The sequence below is a fragment of the Urocitellus parryii genome, chromosome 4 (assembly GCF_045843805.1).
Source record: "Urocitellus parryii isolate mUroPar1 chromosome 4, mUroPar1.hap1, whole genome shotgun sequence".
Taxonomy (NCBI): Eukaryota; Metazoa; Chordata; class Mammalia; order Rodentia; family Sciuridae; genus Urocitellus; species Urocitellus parryii.
Window position 1 is genome coordinate 49,312,124 of NC_135534.1, and position 8,716 is coordinate 49,320,839.

Below are 8,716 nucleotides of genomic sequence, written 5' to 3' on the forward strand. Positions count from 1 at the left end.
TTTGATTGGAAATTGTCCTAATTCTTAGATGATAGATGCTAATGAAGTTATGAGATAAAGAATCTTACTTTCATATATGAATAAAAAAATAAATGTATGTGTATGAGCAAATAAGAAAGCATATATAGCAAAATGTCAACAATTAGTGAAGTGTATCATTCTTTTAATTTTTCTATAGTTAGGATGAAAGCAGAAACCATTAAAAAGGCATTGCTGTTTTTCAATATATGATAAGGCCATATTTGAGGCTATTAATGGAAATCTCAAAAGGTGGCAGTTAGAATTTAAAAGGAGAAGTATACAAAAAGGATACTGTAGAGATAATGTAAAGGATTTGAAGTCTTATTCAAGTGAAATAAAAAATTAGATTTATTCTTGAGTTATGAGTTATTTCTTGAATTATGAAGTAACAGTACTGCAATTTGGGGATTCATGACATAATGACCAGTTTCTCTGTTTTTCTAGTCTTTTGTTGCTGAGGCTATGTTGCTCATGGCAACTATCCTTCATTTGGGAAAATCCTCTCTTCCTAAGAAGCCAATTACTGATGATGATGTAGACAGAATTTCCCTGTGCCTCAAGGTCTTATCTGAATGTTCACCTTTAATGAACGACATTTTTAATAAGGAATGCAGACAGTCCCTTTCTCAGATGCTATCTGCTAAACTTGAAGAAGAGAAACTATCTCAAAAGGTAAATAAATATAAGGTTATAAAAGTACTTTCTGGGTTTTTAATGTTGATTTTTCAGTCCCCATGTGATGAGGCTGTTCCTATTAAAGGCCTGTAAAAACTCTTTCCATATAAAGTCATGTGTCTTGTTTTCTCAACACAGAAAGAATCTGAAAAGAGAAATGTGACAGTACAGCCTGATGACCCCATTTCCTTCATGCAACTAACTGCTAAGAATGAAATGAACTGCAAGGAAGATCAGTTTCAGCTGAGTTTGTTGGCAGCAATGGGTAACACACAGAGGAAAGAAGCAGCAGATCCCCTAGCATCTAAACTTAACAAGGTAACAAAATATCAAATATACTGTAAATTGTTTAAAATAACTACTTAAGAAAGTAGTAATCAAGAGTTGGGGTGCGTGTGCACACACCTGTAATCTCAGTGGCTTGAGAGGCTGAGGCAGGAGGATTACAAGTTTGAGGCCAGCCTCGGCAACTTAGCAAGGCTCTAAGCAACTTAATGAGACCCTGTCTCAAAATAAAAAACAAAAAGGGTTGGGGGTGTAGCTCAGGGTAAGCATCCTTGCCTTAAATCTCCAGTACCCCCCCCAAAAAAAAGAAAGAAAAGAAAAAAGTAGTAATTAGCACATGCCTGTGATTCTAATGGCTTAGGAAGCTGAAACAGGAGGATCATAAGTTTGAGGCCAACTGTTTTGTTTTGTTTTTACAGTGCTGGGGGCAGGGTTGAACCCAAAGTCTCAAGTCCTAGGCAAGTACTCTAACACTGAGCTACATCACCAGCCCTGTCCTGCTGTTTTTTGGGTTTTGTTTTTTTTTTTGTTTTTTGTTTTTTTTTTTTAAATATTTGTTTTTCAGCTGTAGGTGGATACAAAATCTTTATTTTATTTTTATGTGGTGCTGAGGATCAAACCCAGTGTGTCACGCATGCGAGGCAAGTGCTCTACCTCTGAGCCACAACCCCACCTGCAGTTGTTTTTTTTTTTTTAATACTTTATTTTATTTATTTATATGTGGTGCTGAGGATTGAACCCAGGACCTCACACATGTTAGGTGAGCACTTTACCGCTGAGCCACAACCCCAGCTCCCACCAGGAGTTTAAAAAAAAAAACTATTCATGTGTTTATTGGCTATTTGTATAACTTCTTTAGAGGATTGTCTCTTCAAATCCTTCAAGTTCTAATTAATCTGTTTTCTCTTTTGTTGCCTATGCTTTTGATGACTATATGACTTTTTTTTTTTATATTTATTTTTTAGTTGTAGTAGGACACAATACCTTTATTTTTATGTGGTGCTGAGGATTGAACCCAGGGCACGCACATGCCAAGTGAGTGCTCTACTGTTGAGCCACAGCCCCAGCCCGAATATTACATTTTTTAAGTGCTATATCTTGGGAGTTTTTTAAATTTTGGAGAGGCATTTTAAATTTTATTTTGATGACATTACAAGTATCTCTTGCTGTTATGATCTGTTTACTTCATAGAGTTGAGTAGAAGAGACTACCACATTATCTTAATTTTATTTGGCTCCTGAGTTTCAGAGGGCAAATTTTGAGTTTAGATACTTAATTAAGAAATTTAAATGAAAATATATACAAATGTATACAGTTGTTGAGTTAGGACAATGTTTAATGTATTTGCCAAACATTGAACATCTTTCTGCCGCTGAACTACTAACTACTAATCAGCATTTATAAAATACCTTATATGAAGTCAGCTTAAAAAATAGATGGATTGGAGTTGTAGATCAGTGGTAGGGTTCATGCTTAGCATGTACAAGGCTCTGGGTTCAGTCTCCAACACTAAAACAAAACAAAAAAACCAATACATGCCTGGATATCATCTTTTAAATTAGAATTTTAAATTCTGTATTGTTTGGGTAACTTTTTAAGCTTTAGGACCTATTATTTCTAATTTTCCCTGTTTCAGTTTCCATTTCTGCATTATAGAACCATTTTATTACATCTGTCTCAAAATATCTTTTCTAATCTAAGCACATCTGTTAATCAAACTTAATCATTTGATTAAGGTATGTTTGGTTAAATTGTGTCATTTCCTTGATTATGATTACATTTATTTTTGTTTTGACAGGTCACCCAGTTGACAGGTTTCTCAGATCCTGTATATGCAGAAGCTTATGTTCATGTCAATCAGTATGATATCGTCCTGGATGTACTTGTCGTGAACCAAACCAGTGATACTTTGCAGAACTGCACATTAGAGTTAGCTACTCTAGGTAAGGAAATTTATCATAAGTGCACAGGTTTCAGTATAAGAATTCTTTTTTTTTTAAACTAGTTATACATGACAGTAGATTACATTTTGATAAAGTTATACAAGCATGGAATATATCTTATTCTAATTAGGAGCCCATTCTTATGGGTGGACACAAAGGTAGGATTCACGTAGGTATTTTCATATGTGTACATAGGAAAATTACATTTAGATTTATTCTATTGTCTTTCCTATTCTTATCTCTTTCCCTTCCCTTCATTGCCCTTTGTTTAATCTACCAAACTTCTAGTCTTGTCCTCCCTGCCTTTATTATGGTTTAACTTCCACATATCAGCAAAAACATTCAACCTTTGGTGTTTGGGGATTGGCTTATTTCATTTAGCATTATAGTCTTCAGACCTATCCATTTACTGGCAAATGTCATAAAGTCATTATTCTTTATGGCTGAGTAATATTCCATTGCTATAGTTATAGTATACATACTACAAATTCTTTATCCATTCATCTGTTGATGGGCATCAGGATGGTTCCATAGCTTAGCTTTTATAAATTGTGCTGCTATAAACATTGATGTGGCTGCATCACTGTAGTATGTTGATTTTAAATCCTTTGGATATATGCCATGGAGTGGGATAACTAGTGGGTCAAATAGTCACTTGACCCACATTTATTTTTTTGAGGAATCTCCATACTGTTTTCCAGAGGGGTTGCACTAATTTGCAGTCCACCAACAATATATGAGTGTTCCCTTTCCCCTCACATCTCACCAACATTTGTTGTTACTTGTAATCTTAATAATTGCCATTCTGAGTATGGTGGGATGGAATCTTAGTGTAGTTTTAATTTTCATTTCTCTAATTACTAGAGATGTTGAACATTTTTTTCATATATTTATTGACCATTTGTATTTCTTGTTTTAAGAAGGGTCTCTTCAGTTCCTTTGCTCATTTATTGATTGGGTTATTTATTTTTTTGGTGTTAAGCTTTTTGAGTTCTTTGTATATCCTGGAAATTATTTGAGGTACAGGTGGCAAAGATTTTCTCCCATTCTGTAGATTCTCTTTTCACACCTGTTTGCCCTGCTGTGAAGAAGCCTTTTAGTTTGATACCTTCCCATTTATTGATTTTTTATTTTACTTCTTATGCTTTAGGAGTTTTGTTAAGGAAGTCAGTTCCTGAGTCAATGTGTTGAGGTGTTCAGCCTATATTTTCTTCTAGTATGTACAGGGTTTCTGGTCTAATTCCTAGGTCTTTGATCCAGTTTTAGTTGAAGTTCTGGTATTATGATGCCTCCTGCTTCATTTTTCTAAGGATTGCTTTACCTTTTCTGGACCTCTTGTTTCTCCAAATGAATTTTGTGACAGTTTTTTGTATTTCTATGAATAATGTCATTGGAATTTTGATGGAAATTGCATTTGATGGGAATCTGGTAGTACTGTCATTCTGACAGTATTGAATTTGCCTATCCAAGAACACAGAGGTCTTTCCATCTTCTAAGGTCTTCCTCAATTTCTTTCTTAATGGTTCTGTAGTTTTCATTGTAAAGATCCTTTACAAAAGCCCTTTGTGATTTTTTTGAACTTTAATTTAAAATTTTGTCTTCAACTTCAATTTTCTGAACCTTTGTCATACTTAACCATGATTATGCTATTAACTCATTAAATAGGTTCAATTCTGAGTTTTATCTAGCAAATGTCAGTTTTTCTAGATATAATAAGAGCTGTTTAAGTGTATGTGGAGAAGTACTTTAAATATATTTAATTTCAGTGAATGAATACCTGTATCTCTCCACACACACACACTCCAAGTAGCTCACTTAATTTTAATTGTCTTAGTTCAGAATTAGGTATTTTATAAATCCTGTTAGTACACAAGCAGCTAAAATAGTGCATCATTATTGCAGTTAGCAACATGTGATGTCTTAATTTCTTCTTAATAAAGATACATGAGTCAAACTTGCTCTCACCACTTATACATCTGGTTTTGAAAATGTGAATTATATACAGGAACAGGGCACTGTCCCCGGCAAATTCCATTTGGCTTCTGTAACAGTTAGGGTTTTAAGGTATTGAGGGAACCATAATTTTGCCCTGTCTTCCTCAGCAAGCTTGATACCTATATACAAGGAACTCTGTCTCTAAGAATTTAAGTCTTTTTACAGATTGTTTTGTCTTTCATTGTAAAGGAGTATATACTTAGGACCTAAGCTTTTTGAGAAGTTTGTATTCTTTTACTGAAATCAAATGGTATATTTAAAGTACCTCTCCACATACACATATAATTAAATGGACTTAATCCTGAGATGCCTGTTACCTTTTAAAACAAAATGTGCAGATTGGTATGAATAATAAGAATATTAACTGATTTCTTTTTTTTTTTAAAGAATTTTTTAATATTTATTTTTTAGTTTTTGGCGGACACAACATCTTTGTTTTTGTACGTGGTGCTGAGGATTGAACCTGTGCCGCATGCATGCCAGGCGAGCGCACTACCGCTTGAGCCACATCCCCAGCCCTTAAATGATTTCTTTATTTTGTCCTAATATTTCAATCATAATTCTTCTCATGTTAGAAACATAAGTTTTATATATTTTAATGTTTTGTGGTTAATATATATACATATATATGTAATTTTTAAAAAAATGTTCAAACTCTTTCTCCCCCAGGGGATCTGAAACTTGTGGAAAAGCCATCTCCTTTGACTCTTGCTCCTCATGATTTTGCAAATATTAAAGCTAATGTCAAGGTAGCATCAACAGAAAATGGAATAATTTTTGGCAATATAGGTAAGAAACTGTTTTATGGCATGTGATGTTTGAATATTTTTATTAAAGAATTTCTGTAGGGAATAGCTGTGTACATGGCTTGAAGTTAGGACTTGACTCTATTTATGTATCACTTATGAGGTACTTTCCTCTTGTATGTATTGTATTCTAGATGTGCAGAAATGAACTGGATAGTGTCACTTTCCTCAAGAAACCACCAGACAAATGAACAAGATAGATAGAAAAATGTATAACTGGGATAATAGTATGATAAGCCTTAGTTGATATACTAAATGCTTTAGGTTCATATAGGAAAAAATTGCAAACAATGGAGAAAGCTTTATAAAGAAAGAGGGTGTTTTTTCAAAGGATAACATTTGAATTGAGTCTGAAACTTCATATAAGCACTTATAACCAAGCACATAGGTATTTCAAACCTAGTGGTTAGTTTGTACAGGAGCATTCATTTAGGAAGCATATTTTTTTTAAAACAATTTTAAAAGATCAGTGTTCTACAGATAGATAAGGAGCCAGCTAGAACAGATGCAAGTAACTTGATACACCTAGAGTTTAGTAACCATCTCCTTAACACCTGTTATTTTCGGTCCTTCTTTCCCTTTCAGCCATTTAACTCCCTTGGCTTAAGCCTTCTATCATTTCTCACCGAGGTTTCTGCAAAGCCATGCAGGAAAACAGTAATATTAAAAGTTTGGTCAGAGGAGGAGGAGGAGCCTATAAAGGATTCTCAAGTGTGGTTAGAAAAGTAAAGAAAAATCTTTCAGAAATATCTAAACCATAAGAGATTAAGTAACATGAAGTCAGAAAAGAGGGGTCCTTTGGATTTATCCATCTGTGACCTTTTTTTTTTTTTTAGTATTTATTTTTTAGTTGTAGGTGGACACAATATCTTTATTTCATTTTTATGTGGTGCTGAGGTTTGAACCCAGTGCCTCAGAGTGTAGGCCCTTGGCTTTGATAGGATTAAAAGAGAGCAATAACCAGAAAAGAATGCAAGGATGGAGTAGGTTTTTTTTTTTTTTTTAAATAATGAAAAGAGATCCTTGGATATATGAATATATGTATATAATGTAGGGGAAAATGTTGATAGAGAATGGGAAGGTAAAGACCAAGCCTGAAAGAGATAACAATTAAATGAGTAAAGTCCTGAACCAAAACAACGATCATAAATGATAGGTAGACTAATCTTGAAAAGAGGCAGCACTTCTGATATGAAAAGGAAGGATGTGAAAGTGTATTCCTTGAGAGGGAGATTTAGTTTTAGGAGGTTTTTCTTGGTACCTTTACTTTTTTCTGAATATAGAAAAAGTGGGGGAATGTTGACAGAAGAGTTCAAAAGAGAAAAGGTAGATTCCAATTAGATTATAACTTTCTACTATGGAAGAGGCAGTCATAGAAGCAAATAATCTTGTTTTAAATGCTATGGTTCAACAGTTTTCATTCAAAAATTTTAATTGGGACCTACTGTAGGTACTCTGTCCTACTCATGTATCCACTGTAGTGCCTTTTACATCTGCACAGTTAATTGAATTTTTTTTTAGTAGCAACCCCAAAAAAGCATGCTTGAATCCTGGCCTCACCACTGATCAGTTGGATGACCTTGAGCAACATATTTCTTCTGTGTTTTTATTTACTCATCTGTAGGATTGAAAACAATACTGTCAGGATTGTTTGTTAAACAGATAGTGTTTGTAAAGCACTTAGAATAGAGCCCAATATATGGTATTATATATATATATATATATGTGTGTGTGATTATGGTTCTTTTTATATATGTATATTACAGTTTATGATGTCTCTGGAGCAGCAAGTGACAGAAATTGTGTGGTCCTCAGTGATATCCACATTGACATCATGGACTATATCCAGCCTGCAACTTGCACTGATGCTGAATTCCGTCAGATGTGGGCCGAATTTGAATGGGAAAACAAAGTTAGTCTTTGGGAGATCTTTTGCCTCTTAATCTTTCTTTTGAGTAGTGCTAAAAGATTCTCTGATTAAATTAATTCCACTTAAAAAATGTCAAACATGAAAAACAAATAGTTCTTTATTAGCTGTTCTTATAAATTAGCTTTAATTAGAAATCATGTATGTAGTTTAGTATTTGCTGTTATAAATTGATTAATAATTCTATAATTAATAATAAATCTCATTGATTAAAACATTAAATATTCCATCCCTTCCATGTATGAATGATAAATTGAATCTGTTATCCAAAGGGGCTTGCAAAAAGTCTGTTGCCTGTAAGGAACTTTGCTTCTTTGAGCCTTGATACTTTTTTTAAAGTTTTTTTGGTAGGTTTTTGTTTTTGTTCAAGTGGTTATTAAACCAGGATACTTTACCACTGGGCTGCATCACCAGTTCTTTCTTTTTTCTTTTGAGGCAGGGTCTTGTGCATTTACTAAGGGTCTCACCAACTGCTGAGGCTGGATTCAAACTTGCATGCCTCCTGCCTCAGCCTCTCAAGTCACTGGGATTGCAGGAGTGCCACCATAACCAGCTCAGCCTCAATTTTTTTTTAATTAGAACTAGTCTATATACCTCATTGATCTTCTGTGAAGTTATCTATATCTAAAAGTACTAATACCAACCTGCAAGTTGTTAGATTTTGTAGATGTCATTTACTTTTTTGTTGTACCCTCTTCTCCTAAAGAGTTGAAGGAGGTTCTAAAAATACCAGTGATTCACAACTTTCTTATTATAGGATTTTGATCTCCTTAACTTTTTTCTCCTCTGTAGGTGACAGTTAACACCAATATGATTGATTTAAATGACTACCTACAACACATATTAAAGTCAACCAACATGAAGTGCCTCACTCCAGAGAAGGTAAAATTTGATTAGGAAACTTCAAAATTTGACAGAGTAGTAACAGTGAATTCCTGGTTATCTTATATTTCCTTTAATGTGTTTTTGTTATAATTCAGTTTGGTAAAAATAGTGTTGTTCTGGAGTATCTGAAACAAGTTACCTATATAATGTTTGAATCCACTTACCTGTTTCTTTTTAAA

At 33.8% G+C, this 8,716-nt stretch overlaps 1 protein-coding gene across 1 annotated transcript in view; it reads left to right on the plus strand.

The window, feature by feature from the left end:
- Positions 1-8,716, plus strand: part of Copb1 (coat protein complex I subunit beta 1) — a 37,577-nt gene that overhangs the window by 27,077 nt on the left and 1,784 nt on the right. Inside the window, exons 15-20 of the mRNA XM_077797531.1 lie at positions 466-693; positions 835-1,014; positions 2,780-2,924; positions 5,589-5,708; positions 7,492-7,637; positions 8,445-8,534. Of these exons, the coding sequence (XP_077653657.1) occupies positions 466-693; positions 835-1,014; positions 2,780-2,924; positions 5,589-5,708; positions 7,492-7,637; positions 8,445-8,534 (909 nt within the window). The remainder of the gene's footprint in view (positions 1-465; positions 694-834; positions 1,015-2,779; positions 2,925-5,588; positions 5,709-7,491; positions 7,638-8,444; positions 8,535-8,716) is intronic.